The sequence below is a fragment of the Pristis pectinata genome, chromosome 3 (genome assembly GCF_009764475.1).
Source record: "Pristis pectinata isolate sPriPec2 chromosome 3, sPriPec2.1.pri, whole genome shotgun sequence".
Lineage (NCBI taxonomy): Eukaryota > Metazoa > Chordata > Chondrichthyes > Rhinopristiformes > Pristidae > Pristis > Pristis pectinata.
The window spans coordinates 140,465,874-140,487,297 of record NC_067407.1 but is presented as its reverse complement, the minus strand read 5'-3'; the positions used below and the strand labels follow the sequence as shown (position 1 = coordinate 140,487,297).

At 47.5% G+C, this 21,424-nt stretch overlaps 1 protein-coding gene across 6 annotated transcripts in view; it reads left to right on the top strand.

The window, feature by feature from the left end:
- The first annotated feature begins 2,168 nt into the window (after positions 1-2,168).
- Positions 2,169-21,424, top strand: part of LOC127568808 (collagen alpha-1(XII) chain-like) — a 275,536-nt gene continuing 256,280 nt past the window's right edge. For 3 of the 6 annotated variants that reach the window (XM_052012992.1, XM_052012989.1, XM_052012993.1), the window contains exons 1-3: positions 2,169-2,285; positions 12,967-13,074; positions 21,275-21,391. In XM_052012992.1, the coding sequence (XP_051868952.1) occupies positions 13,002-13,074; positions 21,275-21,391 (190 nt within the window). In that variant the 5' untranslated portion in view covers positions 2,169-2,285; positions 12,967-13,001. Of the gene's footprint in view, positions 2,286-2,738; positions 2,826-4,688; positions 4,794-12,966; positions 13,075-21,274; positions 21,392-21,424 lie in introns of those variants that run through there. The other 3 variants (XM_052012990.1, XM_052012991.1, XM_052012994.1) reach the window with 3 other exon arrangements.

Here is a 21,424-nt window from a genome sequence, read left to right as displayed (position 1 = left end):
CAAATTTCTTTAGCCTCCTGAGGAAGTAGAGGTGCTGAAGAGCTTTCTTCGCCATGGCATCTACGTGGTTGGACCAGGACAGGCTATTGGTGATGTTCACTCCTAGGAACTTGAAGCTGTCAACCCTCTCGACCTCAGCACCATTGATGTAGACAGGTGCATGTACACCACCCCCTTTCCTGAAGTCAATGACCAGCTCTTTTGTCTTGCTGACATTGAGGGAAATGTTGTTGTCAAAAGTCCGCCTAACCTGTAATGCAGAGACGTCCTTACTGCTAACTATCAGCTAACCTGAGAGTTTTAACTGGCTCAGAGTCCCAGATACCTCTCATGCTCCCTGTTCCCCTACAACATTGGTAGCTCAGACTCCAGCTCAACAACTCTGCGCTGAATTTCCTCTGCTTCTCTCTGGTTCGCTGTGTTAACGACGCTGTAAATCGGGAATGCATGTCCAACACACAGCTTCAACTCCCTATCTAAATTCTTCCTGGCCAGCCTTAACATTGTTAATATCCAGATGAGGTGATGGAAATCTCCCCATTGAAACATTCCAGATTGAGTTGGTGAGTTCCGGCTACTTTAAAACTGGAAATTATTATATATTCTTAAAGCCGAGTTTAAAAAAATAAATGACAGATTCTGAAAAAGGTCTTAAAATTCTCAGTCCCTGGGGGAGAACTGTGCAACTGGAATACTTATTTGGAAACCGGAAAACTATAATTTTGCGTTAGGTTTGACAGAAAGCCCCCTCGCTGTTAAATTAAAGGGACGCTCTCCGCTCGCTTGCTGCCCCTCTTTGGAGATTTCTCCCACAGTCTGCATAACATTAGCTGAAGCTTTCCTCTGGCCCTCGCCTTCCCAACCCCTTCCCCGCCACCCCAAAGAGACAACCGGGCGGGAAAAAAACCGGCGGGGAGACGCGCGTTAAAATCGACCTGTTGATCAGTGGCGCAGAATGTCCCCTGGATATACTCAGACCCTGCACCCCTCGGTAACGACCCTCCCACCGCGCTGGGACTTTCCTTGAATCACACTTCACTTTCCAACTGGTTTGTCTCGCCAGAGACATGACTGCGGAGCAACATGAGAAAAGATATTCAAGACTATTGCGGTTTCCAAAAGAATGCATCGAATATGATTTCAGCAAAGCCACTGTGCAAGTAAATGCATCGAATATGATTTCAGCAAAGCCACTGTGCAAGTAAATGCATCGAATATGATTTCAGCAAAGCCACTGTGCAAGTAGTTCCCCTGATAAATGATCCCACAAAGCGCCTCCCGGGTGTCCGACCGGCTGTGATTAATGCCGGCGTTGAACTAGTGTCCGGCGTTGAACTACGACCGAGTGGTTCAGCGAGACAGATGCCCAAAGATACGCGCCGAGACGGGCACAAAATCGAACAGATCTTCGGCACAAAATGTCTAAAACTCGGCCGGACAGAAATAAGGAGCAGAAGGGTGGGAACAGGGGTCACTTTTACACGAGGGCTGGTGGTGGAGAAGGGGATTGTGAGAATGGTCATGCAAAACGGCGGAGAGGCGATTTGTCGTCACTCTGGCGCACAAAGGGCGCAGGGATTCTTTAAAGAGAAACCCGGGCTGTTAAAGTTTCTGACTCCGACGCCTGGTCAAACGGCCCCTGAAAGGTTAACTCTGGGCTCCCCCTCTCCCCGACGGGGATTCCGGCTGGGATCCACTGGGGTGCGATTATACCCATTGAATTAAGTGCCATTGACTGAGGGGACTGCTCGGAAGGGAAACCAGAGCTCTCCTCTGCTCAGTGAGGTGACACTCGTTATCGTTAAGGATGCTTCCGACGACCTCGGGGTCAACCCGAGCTGTGCCTTAGGAGTTTGAGATCTTGGTTAAGAGGATTTTTTTTTTGTGAATATAATGATCTTAGTAGAATTGGAATGCGGTTACGTTAGACAAAAATGCGGGGCGCTGGCAACGCTCTGTCAAATCAGATATTACATATATCAGACTATGACATTCATTTTCCTCTGCTTTTGCGTTCTCTCCCCCCCCCCTTCCTTTCTCCACCAGACCCATGTCGTAACACCTTACGAAAGCTGCATTTTTTTGCTATTGCATGGGCAGAGGAGTAGGTGGGTATTAAGCTGGGCTTTCCTGGATAGGATCGTCCCACTCTCCGGGAGAGAGAGAGAGAGAGAGAGAGAGAGAGAGAGCGGACTTCGGAACAATTTAAAGACACCAGGATTTCCCCCCCATCCCAGCGACTCAAAGCCAGTTCCCACCGCGGCCGGATTCCCCTCTCAGCACAGGTTTGCATTTGCGCCTTTAACGCTAGACTTCATTTGCAATCGACTTTCTACAAAGGATTTCTCTCTCGTAAGATTTAATGTGTAAAAAGATATTATTTTTCGCAGAATATCGTTGCATTGTTCATATATCCAGTTACATTTAGCATTTTAATTAGACCTCAACGTTGCAATGAATGTCTATTTAAACACTGGGTTTTGTGGAGTCAGATAATTTTGTGCATGAGCATAATTGGTTTTCTTTTGGAATTTAGTTACAGGCGAGGTAGGGTTGCAAAGCTGTAGAGAGTTGGTTCCGCTGTCTTGTCCCGTGTTGTTTTGAAGCCAGCCGTGCATATTTGTGAATTAAAAATAATTTGTTCCATGGTCCGGGGAGCGCACTTTAATTATTTGGTGGGGTTCGGAACCAGTTGCAGACAGACTGCTGGGGGAGAGACTTCCTGGGGGAGTACTGCTGTGTAATGTAGCATGCAGAGAACCGACGTCGTCCCCGATTGGAACCCAGACCAACTCCGAGTGCGGCAGAGGGTACGGCGGGATGAGGTGGGTTGCAGGCTGCCCCCGGGGTGGGCTGGTGAGACGGGGAGACTAAAGCGTCAGAACCAGGTCCAAAGCTCTGCGTTTAACACAGGGGTGCAGGTGATGACTCACTCACACTGACAAAACCCGACGCAGGTATGGCAAACCCACACCAGACGAGGCATACACAGCCCCACGCAGTCTGATGTGCAGGCGCGCACACACACACACACATCTAAACACAAGCCCACGCAGACATACGCAGACCTTGGCAGAAATGGACGGTAGAACAGTCACGGGTGGATCAAAGGAAAACGATTAATGTCATTCACCGCCTCTAATTACAATTTTTAAAATTAATACTTTTCATAATATCTCGAGTTAAAGTCTATTGTAACCTGGAGATAGAGGATGAAGTGGATTGTCTTAAAATAATGTGACTCGACCTATTTATTGTAGAGAGAGAAAGTTCTGCCTGGTGTCCCGGACTGGCCGAGAGTGCATTGTGCGCGTTGCAAGGACTCAGTAACGTGCGATACTTCGGTCTGCACACCAGGCCGAGAGTCCCGGGAACCCCCACCGACCGAGTCCTCCCTCCTGTCCGCTCGGGTGTCCCGGAGTCTGGGACGGGACAGGGGCGCAGAGTCGCGGTGGGGCCGCCAGGCGGCGGTCTAGCACCATTTTGGACTTGGCTCCGGGCTCTGAACTCCCTGAAAGTCAACTTACTGAAGAAACACTTCTCCATTTGAAGTTTGAGGTTTTTGCGTCCATCCTTTCTAAGGTAGTTCAAGCACAACGCCGACTTTCACTGGGAAAAGCGGAATTTGTGTTTGGTTTGCTACCTTCATTGTTTCTCAAGGAATATTTCTTAATGAATTATTTCACGAGGAAAGTTTTGTTTTCTTACGCAGTAAATGGTTTTGGTTTGGACTGGACTGGGGAGAGGGGGGAGTGGGACACATCGAGCCGACGGGCCGAATGGGCTCCTTGGGTGCTGTTTACCAATCTACCATACCGTAACGATGGCTACAGCAGTTGAATATCCAGACGCAGCCTCTTGTATATCCCGACCTGTGGAATTTGGGCATTGTGTATGTATTTGTGGTGTTGAGTCCCTAAATGGGGCTTTTCTTGGGAACAGGGCGTGTCATAGAGTCACGCATCACAGAAACAGACCCTTCGGCCCACTAGATCCCTGCCGACCGCCCGTTACCCTTCTATATTAATCCCACTGACCAGCACTCGGTGCATAGCCGTCTATACCTTGGCGATTCAAGTGCCCGTCCAGATACTTCTGAAGTGGTGTGTGTCTCTGCTTCCACCAGCCTCTGCGTTCCAGATTCCGACCCCCTACCCCGGGGGAGGGGGCGGGGAATCTTCCTCAGTTCTCCTGTCCTCCCTTACCCTCAACCGATGCCCTCCCCGGGTGGATGCAGGGATGAGCCCATCGTTTCTTCACGGCGCCGTTGAGTGAGCGAGTACCTCCAGAGTACCGTTGTCACCTTGCAGTCGAGACCTAGCGCAAATGATGACATGGTTTCGAGGTCACCCGGGGAGGCGGCAGAGGCGAGGAGGGGCGGCAGACCTGAGGGTAGATGCTAGCAGATTTATTTAGGTATATACCCCTGGATATTTGAAGCAACCGCTGTCGGTCAGATTCACCACAAAGAGGCGAACGAGGAGAGGTTAACATTTGGACTCAGTTTTTGTGACATCGATGTATCTCCGCCTTTGCACGCATCTGGCCCGGTATCAGCGGCCCGCCCTGTGGTCTCCGGCTTGGAGTCCGGCGTTCAGCAGATCCGCGCAGGAAGGAACGGACCTCAAGCCGCGTTTTACAGATCTGGCGGGCTGTTGTGTGTGTGAGAGGGGAGATTGAAGGATTCACCCGTCGGACAGGGGAAAGAACTGCGCTCATTGCGGCAGTGAAATCCACAGATAGTTGCTGGAGGATTTCAGAGAGATCTCCCCAGAGGGCGCTGGAAGCTCTTGGTGAGCTCAGGATAATTTCGGGCAGACACACGAGACGGGGACTGGGGAGACGGGGGTGAAAACTAGCAATCCCTGGTGGATCTGGCCTGCAAGCGTCCATCTGGTTGAGCCAAGTGCTTTGCATTTTCCATGACAGTTTGTTTCTGGTTAACATACACGTGCGATTCCCACTGCACCGGGCTGGAGTGTGATTTGTACATTTATTGCCTCCCTTACAAAAACACAGATCAGCAGGCTCACAAAACATTCTTGGAACTGTAAACCCCTTCCCTTCACTCATCTTCCCCCAGCCCCTGAAAATCCGATTTTTAAAAAAATTCTCCCGCACGGATCACATTATTTCCAAAATTCGTCTGCGCGCCGGCAGTCGGGGTTGTCTGCGCACAGAGTACAGGTGAGTCGGCGAGGTAAGGAGGGCACATCTTAAATTGGATTCTCACCCCCCAAACCTTTCAATTTTAGACAACCCGACGTGGCGAACGACCAGAGCGGCGGGTTTTATTCCTGGGTGAACGGTGTTAATTTACAAAGTTCGCAATTGTGCGGGAGCTCAGAACTTTCCACATCATGATCTTTGAGATAAAAAAAAATCCCCCTCCGTATCCGTTGCAAGCGAACGATGTTAAGTGATCGAATCTCCACTGATGAAATAAGATTTTTTTTCTCCTTCCATTCTAAAGCCCTGGACAGCACACACCATTCTACTGCCCCTGAGGGAACAGTCCCCGAAACCACCCCCTCCCCTCTCTGGACCCGAAATGGCCAATTCCGCACACCGCCCCCCGCCCCAAGTCCAGGAAGCTCATACACTGTGTCTCACAGATTTCGACCCTGTGCCCTCTCGTTGGGTAGCCCCTCGTGGACGGAGATTGCAAAGAGCGAAGCGGGGCTCATAGACATATCACTGCGATTATACCTCCGGTCCTGGATGTGGGTCTTTACTTAAACAGGCGCCTGCCTCTTCATTGATCCCTGCTTAGTATTCACCCACAGGATGCATTTGAAATTGGTAGACTAAATTGGTAAATCAGTTTATTATTGTCACATGTACCGAGGTACAGTGAAAAACTTTGTTTTGCAAACTGTTCATACAGATCAATTCTTTACACAGTACATTGAGGTAGTACAAGGGAAAACAATAACAGAATGTGGAATAACGTGTTACAGTTGTAGAGAAAGTGCAGTGCAGGCAGACAATAAGGTGCAAAGGCCATAACGAGGTAGATTGTGAGGTCAAAAGTCCATCTAGGGGACTGTTCAATAGCCTTATAACAGCAAGATAGAAGCTGTCGAGCCTGGTGGTACGTGCTTTCAGGTTTTTGTATCTTTTGCCTGATGGGAGAGGAGAGAAGGGAGAATGTCTGGGGTGGGTGGGGTCTTTGACTATGTTGGCTGCTTTCCCAAAGCAGAGAGAAGTATAGACAGAGTCTTACTTACACGGATCACTTTGTGGTTGAAAGTCATTGAATGTTTTCTTACGCATTACATTCAGGCTGGTTTGGGATTAACCTTGATGACAGAATTGACTCGGAATACGTTACTCACTCTGTTGTTTCTTTAAAGAAAGGATTAAGGCTGGTGACTGACTTTTTTCATCCCAGCCTCTTCAGTAGCCGCTCTTGGCTCATTTGGTGGAAGTTTCTGGAAAGCAGTGGTTTCACGTCTCACTACGGAGACGTGAATTTGTTCTCCAGGCCGACCCCGCTGGTGCAGTACTGAGGGGGAGCAGCAGGGTCAGCGCGACGTGAAACCCAGGTCCCGTTGGATGTAAACATTCCCGGGGCTATTTGCAAAATAAAGGAGCAGCCACTAGTTCCACTTGTGCCTTGGGACAACTGGCCAGTAGGTCATCTTGTTATCGGCATGCTGCTGTTTGTGGGATCTTGCTGTGCTCAAGTTGGCCATTGTAATTCCTACATTGCAATAGTGACTGTGCTCTGGATGAAGTTAATTGGCTGTGCTACACTTTGCCCAAGGAAAGTGCAATATAAATACCGCAGTTATTTGTTCTGACTCTGGTTAGTTATCAGTGGGTAATCTACGCACCCACAAAGGATCCCACACTCCCTGTCCAGCTCTCTGAATTATAATTGGCTCCAGCACCCAAGGTCGGAATGAGAAGGGTGAGGATTCAGGTGGAATTCCTGTTTCTGATCAGAGTTCAGATGTCTGTCTGTAAAACGTGTGTCTGGATCCTTACATGTGTGCGTTGGTATGTGGTTTTGTATGTGTGTATGTGTGTTTTTCTGTATGTGTGTGTATCTGTGTGTGTGTGTATGTGTGTGCATCAGTGTGTGTGTGTATTTCTGTGTGTGTGTATCTGTATGTGTATCTGTGTGTGCGTGTTTCTGTGTGTGTATCAGTGTGTGTGTATCTGTGTGTGTGTGTGTATCTGTGTGTGTGTATCTGTGTGTGTGTATCTGTGTGTGTGTGTATCTGTGTGTGTGTGTGTGTGTGTGTGTGTATCTGTGTGTGTGTGTGTGTATGTGTAGAGTTGGTTACAGGTGGTATCTTGTGAAGGAAGAAGATAAGATTCCTTGCCCAACTTTGCAGCTTCTTTGCAAGGGATAAGCCAAAGCCACAGGCACGTTACAGTTAAATTGGAACAAAATCACCCCTTTTCACAATCCTTAGCTCAATCTCCACACTTTTTGTGAGGGATAGAAATGGGGTTTCACTATGCCTGAAAATGGATTTGTTGTCTGGTGGATTGCAGCCATTTAAACTGTGAAATAAATTACTCAATGGCCAGCGTTATCCGGTAAAATCGAGCAGAGTCACATGAATACAGCTTTTACCTTTTACGGAGTTAGAGTGATCAACAACAAGCTTTAAGGGTCAGGTTGTCTCTGGTAAATGTACGATATCTCACCAATGACCTTGGGCACTTTATTCCAATATTTCTGCAAGGGATAAGCCAAAGCCACAGGCACGTTACAATTAAATTGGAACAAAATCACCCCATTTCACAATCCTTAAACTCAATCTCCACACTTTTTGTGAGGGAAAGATATGGGATTTCAATAGGCCTGAGAATGTGTACTTGTGTGATGTGTGTGTAGGTATGATCCAGTTCCTCAGGCTTTTGTGTGGAGATATATGTAGATTACCTTGAGTGTTGGAAGTGTGCATGAGTGTGTGTTTGTACGTATTCAGACATGTATGAAGCTGGCATTTTATGACTGTGAGTGTATGGATATGTGCATGTGTGTGTAAATCTGTGTCTATGTGATATGTGTGAGTGAGTTTGGTTGTGCACGTGTGACTGTGTACCTGTGAGTGTATATGTGCAGTTGTGCTGTTTATGTGAGTGTATATGAGTCTTACTGTATTGATTGTATGGGAAAGAGTGTCTGCAATTGTTTGTGTGTGTGTGTGTGTGTGTGTGTCTGGATATGAGTCTTTGTGTGTGTGGGTGAGTGTGTGTGTGTGTGTGTGTGTGTGTGTGTGCGTGTGAATGTGTGTGTACATGTGTGTCTGGCAGTGTGGGTTTGTGTGTGAGAATATGTTATTAACATGTGTGAGTGTATATGTGTGTGCATGCAGCTGTGTGCACGTGTGTGTGCGAGTGTGTTTGTGTGAATAGGAGTGTGAGTGTGGAAGGGGGCAGAGATGCTGTTACTGTTAAGGCATCAAACGAAAAGCAAAGAACTGCATTTTCCAGGTTCTGTCAAAAGATGGCAACCAGACAATGAAGATTAAACCCAGTGGATCCTTCCCTCTCACCCCTCAGTACAAACATATGACACTACTTCGTCTGTTCCCAGGTGAGCTTCAAGCTGGATGGTGTTCTGTTGAAATGTGTAGTCAGGCAGAAAGGTTTCCAGTTTGCCCAACTGAATCCAACAGCAATTTAAACGATGTTAGGGTTTGCATCAGTCTGATGTTACATAAGATGTTTTGGAAGCTCTACATTATCTAGTCTTCTCTTAGGAGGTACCAGGATATATGAAGCGTTCCCTCACACTCCAAGATCAGCAATAGTCCTCCTGCACAATTCTTTTCCTCTATGTTCCCCAGACCACTCCTTCATGGCTGTGCACCTTGTCTGCCTGCACTACACTTCCTCTGTAACTGCAACACTCTATTCTGCATTCTGTTTTCCTTTTAACTACCTCAATGTACTTGTATATAGAATAATCTATCTGGATGGCAAAAGCTTTCACTGTATCTCAGTAGACGTGACAATAGTAAACCAATTCCAATTCCATTAGTGTCAACAAGGTCTCTCTCTTTTTTCTGTAACACCCTTGGTTGTGCTCAGAATGATATCCTCCCCTGAGGCTCTCAATGGTAATGAAGAGGAAAATCCTGCCTTGCACGGTCTTGGAATCCCAAAACATTTTACAGCCAAATGTGTGGTCACAGTCCTAAGGTAGGAAACGCAGCTGTTGGTTTGCACACAGCAAGATCCCACTCATTACCAAAGGCTTTAATTTGAACTCTCCTCACTCCCCCATACATGGTGTTTCTCCACCTCTCTCTGTCTGATCCTCTATGAGACTTTCCCATAACAGTCATATAGTCATGGAGTCCTACAGCACAGAAACAGACCCTTCAGCCCAACTGGTCCATGCTGACCAAAACTCCCATCTAAGGTAGCCCCATTTCCCCACATTTGGCCCATATCTCTCTAAACCTTTCCTATCCGTGTACGTGTCAAAGTTCCCTTCAAATGTTGAAAATGTACCTGCCTCAACCACTTCCTCTGGCAGCTCGTTCCATATACTGACTAACCTCTGGGTGAAAAAGTTGCCCCTCAGGTTCCTATTAAATCTTTCCCCTCTTGCCTTAAACCTGTGCCCCCTAGTTCTTGATTCCCCAACCCTGGGAAAAACGACTGTGCACATTCACCTTATCTAAGCCCCTCATGATTTTATACACCTCTGTAAGATCACCCCTCATTCTCCTACATTCCAATGAATAAAGTCCCAACCTGCTGAACCTCTCTACATAACCCCATCCCTTGAGTCCGCGTAAATCTCCTCCGCACTCTTTCCAGATTTATGGCATCTTCCCTATAGCAGGTGACCAGAACTATAACAGTGTCCCTCTCAGTTTTGGTTTCTCTCCTCGTTCCCTGGCACACTGCAAGGAATAGAATCCGACGTTTTCCCACTGGAGGTGAGCTCCTGCCAGTGTTCTCGGGCTGCTTCATGTTTCTCAGCGTGTGGTTGGATGTGCTTGGACTTTATCTTGGAGACGGACAATAATCCAATGTGGTCTTCTCTTCTGTGTCACTGGCTGTCACACCTCAGTTCTGACAAGAAATGTTCCAAGTGATTCGATTTCTGCTCCAACCACCCCAGCTAGTTAAATAGCCCTGATCCCACAATATTTCAACACAGAGCTAAATTATTTTCTTAATGCTCTAATAACTTTTCCTGGTTGGCGTGCAACCATGCCAGGGAGATTAATGCTGAGTTCTTGGCGACTCCTGTACAATCCAGGAGAGTTGGCAACCCACACCTCATGTGTAGATGCAAGCTGGAATGGTCTGAAACTCCTTACTCTTCTGAGATGGGCAGGGCAGCCAATTTGCACACAGAAAACTCCTTCAAACAGAGAGCTAATGACCAGCCAGCTGAGCTATTTTGGTGATCCTGCTTGTCGTTGGTCTTGGTAATTCCTCTGTTATTGTCATATGTACCAAGATACGGTGAAAAGCTTTGCCATCCATACAGGTCATTTCAAAACATCAGTACATTGAGGTAGTACAAAAGGAAATATCAGAGGAAGGTTTTTACCCAGAGAGTGGTTGGGGCACGGAATGCGCTGCCTGGGGTGGTGGTGGAGGCAGGTACATTGGTCAAATTCAAGAGATTACTAGATAACCATATGGAGGAATTTAGCATATAGAGGGATATGTGGGAGGAAGGGGTTAGATAGTCTTAGGTGAGGTTTAAAGGTCGGCACAACATTGTGGGCCGAAGGGCCTGTATTGTGCTGTGCTGTTCTGTGTATGTTCTACGAAAACAATAACAGAATGAAGAATGTAGTGTTACAGTTACAGAGAAAGTGCAGTGCAGGCAGACAATAAGGTGCATGGACCACAATGAGGTCGGCTGAGAGATCAAGAGTTCATCCTTATGGTATAATGTCCTTTCAAGGGAGGACAGTTCAGAATGATTGAGAGAACTCTTCATGAGAGAAGGACCTGGTCATGACCTTGCACCTTATTGCCTGCCTGCACTGCATTTTCTCTGTAACACTTTATTCTGCATTCTGTTACTGCTTTTTTTCATTCAGGAACGGCTTCTTCCCCTCTTATTTCTGAACGGTCCATGAACCCATGAACACTACCTTTTTTCACTATTTACTTTGTGACATAGTTCTTTTATGCCTTTGCGCTGCACTAGTGCCGCAAAACAACATAGTTCACATCATATAAGACGGTGATAACAGACCTGATTTTGATTCTCTGTACTCCCTGGATTACTTATGTTTCGAAGAGATCTGTATAGACGGCTTGCATAAGCAGGTTTTTCCGCTGTGTCTCGGTACATGTGCCAATAATAAACCGATTTCGATCCCAGTTCTCCAAACAGAGCGCGGGGTCCTTCACATTCACCCGGGCGATCAGGGATGGCCGGGGGTTAAGGTTACATCTGACGGTCGGCGCTTCTAGCCGCACAGTCACCCATAGAACCACGACGTGAAGTCTCCTCATGAAATGGAAACGGACACTGGGCCGCTTGTGTCTCCTCCGTTCCGTTTTATCTCGGTCGCTGGGGGCACCTCAACCGATAACTCAACTGGGGCCGTGGTCGGTGAGGATGGACATATCGGCGCCGAGGTTGCTCGTCTATGTACGCGAAGCCCGAGTTATTCGAAGTGAAGGTTGGAGATTTGGGGGTGCGGGTCAGGCGCGACCTCCCCACGCCCGAACCGGCCCAGGTCCCTGACAATTCCCTAAGCCTTCAGTGTCCGCAGCAGAGAACGGCACAGGCTTCGGACCTGTATAAACCCCACCATCGATCCAACACTCCGGTCTGTAGTTTGGGCAGTGTGTTTTGGGGCTGAAACTATGTGAATTATTTATTGTTCAATCCAAACCTCTCTTTAAGCGGGTTTGTGTTTTGGGGTTTAAAACATGGAATGCGGGAGTATTCAGCAGGTGAGTCAACTTCTGTGGTGGTGGAAGGAGCAGAGTCGACGTTTCCGGTCGATGACTTCCCCCAGACCGAATTTTGGGCGTAAATTTGTAATAGTCCCTTACCGCTGTCCGAACTGAAGTGTGAGTGGTTGTTCCTCTGGGCGCGCCTGTCTGAATGCGTGAGGGTATTTGTATGTTTGTGAGAGAAAGTGTGTGTGTTTCTTTACGCGTGTACATGTGTGTGTGTGTGTTGTGTGTCTGTATGTGAGTGAATGTGTGTATATGAATATCTGTGTGCGTCTCTGTGTGTGTTTGTGTCCATGTGTGTATCTGTAGGTGTGTCTGTGAGTGTGTGTGTATGTGTAAATGTGTGTGTGTGTGTGCGTGAGTGTGTGTGTGGGGTTGTGTGTGTGTGAGTGTGTGAGTATATGTGTGAGCGTGTGTATGTGTGAGCATGTGTGTGTGAGTGTGTGTGTGTGAGGGAGTGTGTGTGCATGTGTGTGTGTGAGGGTGAGTGTTGTGTGTGAGGGAGTGTGTGTGTGAGTATGAGTGTGTGTGTGAGGGAGTGTGTGTGTGAATGTGTGTGTGTGAGGGTGCGTGTGTGTCGGCGTGTGTGTGTGAGTGTGTGTGTGTGAGGGAGTGTGTGTGTGAGGGTGAGTGTGTGTCGGCGTGTGTGTGTGAGTGTGTGTGTGAGGGAGTGTGTGTGTGAGGGTGTGTGTCTGTCGGCGTGTGTGTGTGAGTGTGAGTGTGTGTGAGTGAGTTTGTGTGAATGTGAGTGTGTGTGTGTGAGGGTGTGTGTGAGTGTGTGTGTATGAGGGTGAGTGTGTGAGTGTGAGGGTGAGTGTGTGTGTGAGGGAGTGTGTGTGAGTGTGTGTGAGGGTGTGTGTGTGAGTGTGAGTGTGTGAGGGTGTGTGTGTGGGTGTGTGTGTGTGAGAGGGAGTGTGTGTGAGTGTGTGAGTGTGAGTGTGTGTGAAGCCCACTCTGACTCCCCACGGCTGGTGCTGCCACTCAGGAGGCCGTTCCACTGCTGGGGTCCCTCTGCCCCGTCGCTGATGCGGTATCTCCTTCTCTCTCCAGATCCATTCATGTTCCCGTGAGTGCAGCGAGCGAATATGAAGAGCAGGCTGTGCCTCGCGATCGCTGCTGCCCTTGCAGCTCTGTTTGCCGCGTCGGTGGACGCTCAAGGTAATGCCTTCTCCGCACGCCGCCACTCCCCGAGGTGGCGCAGAACCGGTGCTGTTGGCAAGTCCGTGCTCTCGGCCAACCGCTCCTGTACATCCCAGTGCCATCTCCCACCGCGATAAACCCTTCCCGGAGCGGCAGCGAGTGAAACCATGCTCAGTGTAACCTCTCTCTCAATAGGTACAAGGAACGTGTGTCTTAATAACAGAATAATTTAATTGCATTGCTTATCTTTCTGCTATTGGTTGCGATTTGATGACGGTAATAAGTATTCCCAGCAGGATGTGTAAACCCTGGAGTAATCCATTCATCGATACCACCGCGTTATAACATCACAGTGACATTTGGTTTGACAGTGTAACGCTTTGAGAACTCTGCAGCGGGAGGGCGACCTCCCTTCCCCGGCGCCTTGCTCAGAATTGAATTTTGGTAATTTACAATGTATTTTCTCTCCATTTACCACACAGATTCTATAGGAGCGGGCAGCATCCGAGCGGCCCTGCGTTTAAACAGGGCGAAATAACTTTTGTGCATTTGCCATTCTTTGCAAACTTTCCAGAAACAACATTTAAGAAACCAGAGGGCATTCTGCGGCATTAAACAATTCAAATTGATCACTGTTTAGTCAGTTTCTACTTCTGCTCTTTCACGATATTTTTCAATTCTGGATAGAATACAGTACCTGTAATGGCATTGAAGTGCGTGGATACACATACGTCTGGATCGCACCCATTGTCATAAAATGACCTGTGTGGAATTGGTCACTTGATATACTGTTTGCCAAATCAGAGTTGCGTTACATAAAGGCAGAGTGTGATAGAAGAGTAAGACAAACAGCATCTGTGGAAAAAGGAACAGTTAATATTTCAGGTCGACGACTCTTCAGATATATAGTCCTTTGATAAAATGGGTATTTTTTATTGTAAACGAAATTAAAGTGGTAGTTTCAGTTTCCCAGATGCAAAGCGCAGACTGTCAGTCTGAAATGAATCGACTGTAGTGCAGAGAGGCCGGTCGGATAAATCCCAATAGTGACAAAACGAGGGAGCTCTGACTTTTTGTTCTCCGTCAGCCCTGCAATCCCTGACCCCAGACGGTGTGGCCGGGACACCGCGCCCAGCCAGTGACCGAAATAGGAGAGACGTTGCTCGCCATGGGGAATTGTTGAAGTCAAAACTTCAGCTGGATCTCTGAATCGAAAGAATTGCATATGGCTTATCTAATTAATTTTAAAAACACCGTTTTGCTATTTAATTTTTGATAGCTTTCTGTTGTACAGGAACCACTAACAATGGTATGATACATTTATTTCGACTATAATACGTTGAAATATATTGTTTCATTCACGGCCCAAAGGAGTACAGTGGCGCGGTGGGTAGAGCCGCTGCCTCATCATGCCAGAGACCCGGGTTCGATCCTGACCTTGGGCGCTGTCTGTGTGGAGTTTGCACGTTCTCCCTGTGACTGTGTGGGGTCCCCCCCACCCCCCCCCCCCCCCCCCCCCCCCCCCCCCCCCCGGTGCTCCGGTTTCCAGATCCCAAAGATCATGGAGTCACACGGCAGGAAAGCAGGCCCTTCGGCCCACCATGTCCGTGCCAGCCACCAAGTACTAACTTCGTTGTTTACCTAAATGCTTCTTAAATATTGTGTGTGAGTACCCGCCTGCATCACCCGCCCCCCAGGAAGTGTGTTCCAGATTTCAAATACTCCCTTGGTGAAAGTAATCTTCCTCAATCTCCTCTATATTTCCTACCCCTTACTTTACACTCATGTCCTCTGGTTATTGACGTGAGGGGACACGGTTGTGATTATCTCCCCTATCCAGGTTCCTTATAGTTTTGCACTTCCTTCGCCGGCCATCTAGCTATCTGGTCTCTCCTCACAGCTGAAACGCCGTATCCCAGTCTACAACCTGGTGAATCAGCTCTGCAAGACGTACCGACTGGTACATTAATTGGCTAATGCAATTAACTTGTGGTTTTAGTGGTTCCTATACAATGGGAATTTTATTTAAATGAACGCGTTGTACAAATAATTAATTAGTTCAATTACCCCGAAGTTTTATTGGCCCACACACAAAAGGAAAACCAAACTAAATGAACATTTCGGACAAAGAGCAGGAGAATCGGGGGTAGGTGATGGGCATGTGTGTGTGGGAGAGAGAACCTACTCTCCCTGACGGGGCTGATGGATTTATACGAGAGACAGTAGGTTACCAGGGATACGTGGGAGAATGGAATTTATGGACTTGGTCTGAGGGCCGTCATAGAACTGATGGACCCAGTGGCCTGTTTCTCTACCGTAAGAAAATAGGAGAAATATAAAAATAAATTTCAAAGGATCTAAACTCAGCTCAGCGGGCCATTTGCTTAGTGCATCTGGCCAGCTCTTCAAGCGATTCCTTGCAAATTTTCCATTACATATCTCCCAATTCTCTTTTGAAATTGCTATTAAGTCTGCTTCTACAGGCCGCCCAAACAATGCAAACCAGATCACAACTGCTTACTCTGCCAATTGTTTTTTTTTCCCAATCTGTGTCCTCTGGTTAAGGATCCTCCCACAAGTGAGAACACATTCTCCTTATTTCCTCCCCGCGAAGGAATGAGTAAGATACGGGGGGAGAAAAAAACGCGCAAGTAATCCCTCCGAGGCCGAAATCGTGGTAATCAGCTCCCCGCGAGGGTTAGAGAGACAGCAGGAAGATTTGGAAGATAGTTCCGTTTCACAATATCTGGGCAATGTTTGGAGAGTGCTTTTCAAATCAGTGAGAATGATGAGGGATTGCAATCTCGTTTCCTTTTATAAGACCACGCTTTAATTTTCCATAAGAGAGATGCCCGGAATAAGATACCTTTATTCGTCACATGTTCGTCGAAACACACACTGAAATGCATCTTTTGCTCAGTGAAATGCATCAGTGTTCTGGGGGCAGCCCGCAAGTGTCGCTCCGGCGCCAACATAGAACATAGAGCAGTACAGCGCAATACAGGCCCTTCGGCCCACAATGTTGTGCCGACCATTAAACCTCGCCTAAGACTATCTGACCCCTTCCTCCCACATATTCCTCTATTTTAAATTCCTCCATATGCCTATCTAGTAATCTCTCGAATTTGACCAATGTACCTGCCTCCTCCAACACCCCAGGCAGCGCATTCCACGCCCCAACCACTCTCTGGGTAAAAAACCTTCCTCTGCCATCTCCCTTGAACTTTCCACCCATTACTTTAAAGCCATGCCCTCTTGTGTTGAGCATTGGTGCCCTGGGAAAGAGGCGCTGGCTGTCCACTATTCCTCTTAATATTTTGTATACCTCTATCACGTCTCCTCTCATCCTCCTCTCCAAAGAGTAAAGCTCCTTTAGTCTCTCCTCATAATGCACACCCACAACTTCCTAACCCCTGCGTCTTTGGAATAGGGTTACTATTTCAACTCTTGCAAGGTGGAATGCTCCCTGGTTGCGTGTAGCTGTTGCGTTGAATGGATTGCTGTCTAAAGTAACGGCGTGCACCCTTGGGATTTCCAAAAGAGAGCGGTGTTTAGATCCAAACTTTTCTCTATAATGCACTTTCCGGAACGGCGAAGAGTCCCAGCTTCAAAGTGTAAATTTTGTTTCCAGACTCCGAAAGGAGCAGCACTCGGGGCCATCCCGACAGAACGGCCCAGTCCTGCAAACCCCTCAACAGTCTATGCAAAGAGGGAGAGGTTGAGAGACGGAGAGGGGAGGGATTGGGTTGGTGGGTGTGCACGCCCCGGGCTCCCGCTCCCCCGCTGGCATCGCGCGGAATCGCGGGGACGCGCACGAGAGATGGAAGTCACAGCAACTCTCTCGCAGCAAAGGATGAGATAGTTCGAGGCTGAAGACTCCGAGTTAGTCCATGGGAGGGAAGCGGAGGTTGGGGGATTGACCCGAACAATACATTTCAGCGTAGCACGAAACAATCTGCTGAAGGAACTCAGCGGGTCGGGCAGCATCTGTGGAGGGAAATGGACCGTCGACGTTTGGGGTCGAGACCCTTCAACTGCAGTCCATATGAAGGGTCTCGACCTGAAACGTGGACTGTCCATTTCCCTCCACAGATGCTGCCCGACCCGCTGAGTTCCTTCAGCAGATTGTGTGTTGCTCCAGATTCCAGTGTCTGCAGACTCTGGTGTCTCCAACGTCGCACCATTTAGTTCGACATAAACGCATAAGTCACGGCCTGTATGCAGTACCGGTAACTAGTCGCCCACGGCAGCCGGGTGGTCAGATCTATTTTCAGCTGCGAGCACCTTTTAAAACAAAAGAGCGGAGTGGTTAGGTTCTGCGTTGGTATGCAATATCGTATGAATTCTGCCCAGGGAATATCGCGGCAGAAAAGGCTGAACCTGTGCAAGGAACGAGCTCGGTGTGAATGTAACATTGACTGAAAGGCGCTGTAGTGAGTCAACGGTAGAAGAATCTTAGTCCATATGCTGTGGCAATACATTTTTTTTCTAATAATTCATTGCTTGATTCGTTAAAAAGCACAAGTGGTGCGGATCTTCAGCGAGCCACATGCTGACCGAGTTGCCCTGATTTTAAGGGGGCTTTTATTCACTCCAGCGTGGTGTGTGTGTGTGAGGAGGGTGGGGGTGACGGGGGAGGTGAACGCTCCGTGCGATCTTAACCAGCTCAAAACAACCGTCGGATTTTCCATCGCTGTGGGAACGCTCCATCGCCGGGAAATTCGAAAGCTGTTCGGCAAGACTGGCAGGGACTGGGGGAAGGCGGTCAGCTCTCCCCGGTCACGGACAAGAGTCGGTGAAAATTCGGATGCACTTAACTGACTCTCCTCCCTCTGGGACACATTTTCCCCAATTTAATACAAAAAACCCAGGTTGGTAATAATCCTTTTTTTCCACCTAACGATATTTTAACCAAAACAAAAATTGCTAATTAAAAAATTAAAGTAAACATTTGCTCAACGTGTATGACTTTGCATTAAATTTGTCCTGATCTTGGAAACAAGAAGAATATTTTACAATGGTATTCTGCTTTCTTTAGTCCCTCACGCTAACGCAAGAATGGTTTTGCAGGTGACATTTCTTTCGATAACCTCAGATTGTAACCCGGATTTGTGCATGAGGTTATGACAAAGTTTGCAACGAATCTCCTAGCTCAGGATGAGCATGGCTTTCAGTGCACCTTGCGCTTTCAGGCTGCATGCTAACTTTCCACCGAGAAGGAAATAACACAGCAGAATTACTTATCAAGTTTGTTTTGTTTTACAGTTGAAAGTAGAACCAAGAATGTAAAAAAAACATTAGTACCACAGAAGTAAAACGAGTGCATGTGTCCCTTGAAGCTAACAGCTGCAGTCAAATGACCCAAGTTGTAAAGAGCCACATTGCGCATGCACACTACAAAATAATAGGAATATCATTATAAAATATCTGAAAAAGTCTTTGTGTTCAAGCTTTGAGTGTGCCAGGGTGGAAACTCGGGTTGCTCCAACTCAGTTTCGATCTGCATGAATATGTGAGGCACTAATTACTGTGACCGATCATTTCTCTAATCAAAGTATTTTTTTACCATTTGTGTCAGATCGTTTTACTTCCGTACAGTTTGTTACAGTGCTCCTGTATGTAAAGGGATTCCTGTATTTTGTGAGTGACGGAGAGAGGCGTGGGTTGGGGAACCAAGGGGGAGAACGGTCGGGACACCGGGGGCAATTTTAACCAAAGCTGCCCGATTGACCAAAACCTGAGTTATACACGATGGAAATGGGCCTCGTCAATCAATCATCAGCCATCACTGATCACACACCAGTCCCACTTTATTCCCCCCCCCCGTACATTTCCATAGATCTCCTCGCCCGCCCCATATTCTACCACTCACCCACACAGAAGGGGGTCATTCAACGTGGTCAGTTGGTCGGGGGTTATACCGAGAGTAAGACCAGTTCTGCCCGTCGTCTGTTCACTGACCGGCCCATCTCGTCTATGCTGACCAGGATGTTTGAGCTAGTCCCAATTACCCGTCTTTGGCCCATCTCCCTCTAGACCTTTCCAATCCATGTACCTGTCCAAATGTCTTTTAAACGTTGTTATTGTACCCACCTCTACCACTTCCTCTGGCAGCTTGTTCCATAAACCCACCACCCTCTGTGTGAAAAAAGTTGCCCCTCAGGTCCCCTTTAAATCTTTTCCCTCTCACCTTAAGCCCGTGCCCTCTAGTTTTAGACTCCCCTACCCTGGGAAAAAGAATATGACCGCCCACCTTACCTACGCTCCTCATGATTTTATAAACCTCTATAAGGTCACCCTTCAGCCTCCTACACTCCGGGGGAAAGAGTCCCGGCCTGTGCAGCCTCTCCGTATAACTCAAGCCCTCCGGTCCTGGTAACATCCTCGAGGATCTTTTCTGTACCCTTTCCAGCTTAATGACTTCCTTCCTCATTAGGATTCCTCATTAGTTTCCCGTCTCTATGGTTATTACAGTCCCACAGGTATCACCCCCACCCCTCCCCTATCGAAGTTTCGCTTCACACCCCCCACAGAATGCATTGATCCCTAGGAGCTTCAATGGAGCCAGTAGGGGTTAACACAACGTAGGTACAGGTGTACGTGAAATACAGGTGGATTCTGGTTATTATACAGAAGCACGTTTGCTGGTAACACTTGCGTTTTCTCTGTAAAGGTCCCGTGAACGTCTTGCATTGTCTCTACCTGTGGATCATGTGACTTTGATAAATGGCTTGCCTGTTGAGCTGTTGTGACTGTTACAGCAAACTGCAGCTGGGATCCTTCCCAAACACCAGTGCGTGTTTTGAAGATCGCCAGTGTGACCTGGTGTACAGATTAACAAAATCATTGCCGTGATTTATTTCAATACAGAAGCTATCGCAAATTATCAGATGACCACGCGGTCCTGCTCGGATCTTTCACCAGCGTTTTTCAGGTCTTCCTGGTTCTTTAGCACAGAGGTCAATTTCCATTGGTTGGTTAGCGAACCACGATTTTTGTTAAATGGGTTAAATTTTGTATTTCATTTTCCTACGACCTTAAAAGGCAGCTCTCATTGCCCTAGCTCGAAGCCAGACCTGAAAAGTGACAACAATTCATTAACTATGAATATACATATACGAAAACCATACGAACGGACGATCGCCAGCGCCCATTGAAAAATGTAGCGAATTCCACCGATGCTAAAATAAGTTTTATAGGAACATAGAAGAGTACAACACAGAACAGGCCCTTCGGGCCACAATGTTCTGCCGACATAGCTAGTCCCTCCTACCTACAGAAGGCCCACATCCCTCCATTTTCCTCTCATTCATGTGCCCATCCAAGCCCCCAGTGAATTTGCCCCCACCACCCTATCAGGCAACGCATTCCAGGCATCCACCACTCTCAGTATAAAAAATTTACCCCTCACGTCTCTTCTGAGTCTAACCCTCTCACCTTAAATGCATGCTCTCTGGTGTTGGATCGCTCAATAATGGGAAAAAAGATATATTGGGAAAAAGATATGTCCTTAATTTTTACACTTTCCCCCCATTCCCCTTCAAAAACAAAATGTAAACCTGAACCATTTAAAACAAAATCGAAGACAATAATTTTGTTGGCAGGTTCCTAATGTTGTCACACGCGAAAAAAAAACAAACATTTTGCAATTGACCTCTCGGTTGCTCCAGCTACGATTTAATGCAAGTTTTGCCCTCCCCGGGTTGACCCAGCGATGTGTAACTTTCAGCGTGAGTCTTGTGATTACGGACAGTAATTTGACCAGCTTTGTATTGAGTGGAAGCAGCATGCAATAATGAGAACCTGACTTCACTGTGAGATGTTTGCTCAGTTGAACACTGTATCTGTGTACCCGCTCCTTATTCGTATCTGGTTTGTTGTCCGTCGTGTTTGATCTCTTGTTTTTCGCTGTACACTGCCCTGACGGCAGAACGCCAGTGTGTGTGTTACCCATGTGCTCTTATTTACTTCTTGTCATGACTTTTATCTGTGCTCCCGTCAGTGACACGTGTTCCCACTTGCTAACAATAGACATCAAAGCTCGAAATGCCTATTGTTGAAAGCAAATTTATGCAAAGATTCTGTGTGGATTGGACACCCTCTGCTTTGAACTATTGCAACGTGAACAGATTTTACACAAAACATTTCTTTTTTATTCACTAAACGGGGGTCCGGGCCGAGACTGACTTTCTCTTTTTGCAACCTTTTCTCTCTGCAGTGGAGCCTCCCTCACAACTCAAGTTTAAAATTTTAACCGAAAGTAGTGTCCAAATGTCATGGAAGCGCTCGCCCTCCAGAATCGGAGGCTACAAACTGACAGTAACGCCGGCAGCTGGTGAGTAATGACTGGCTGGTTACAGTAGAGTTG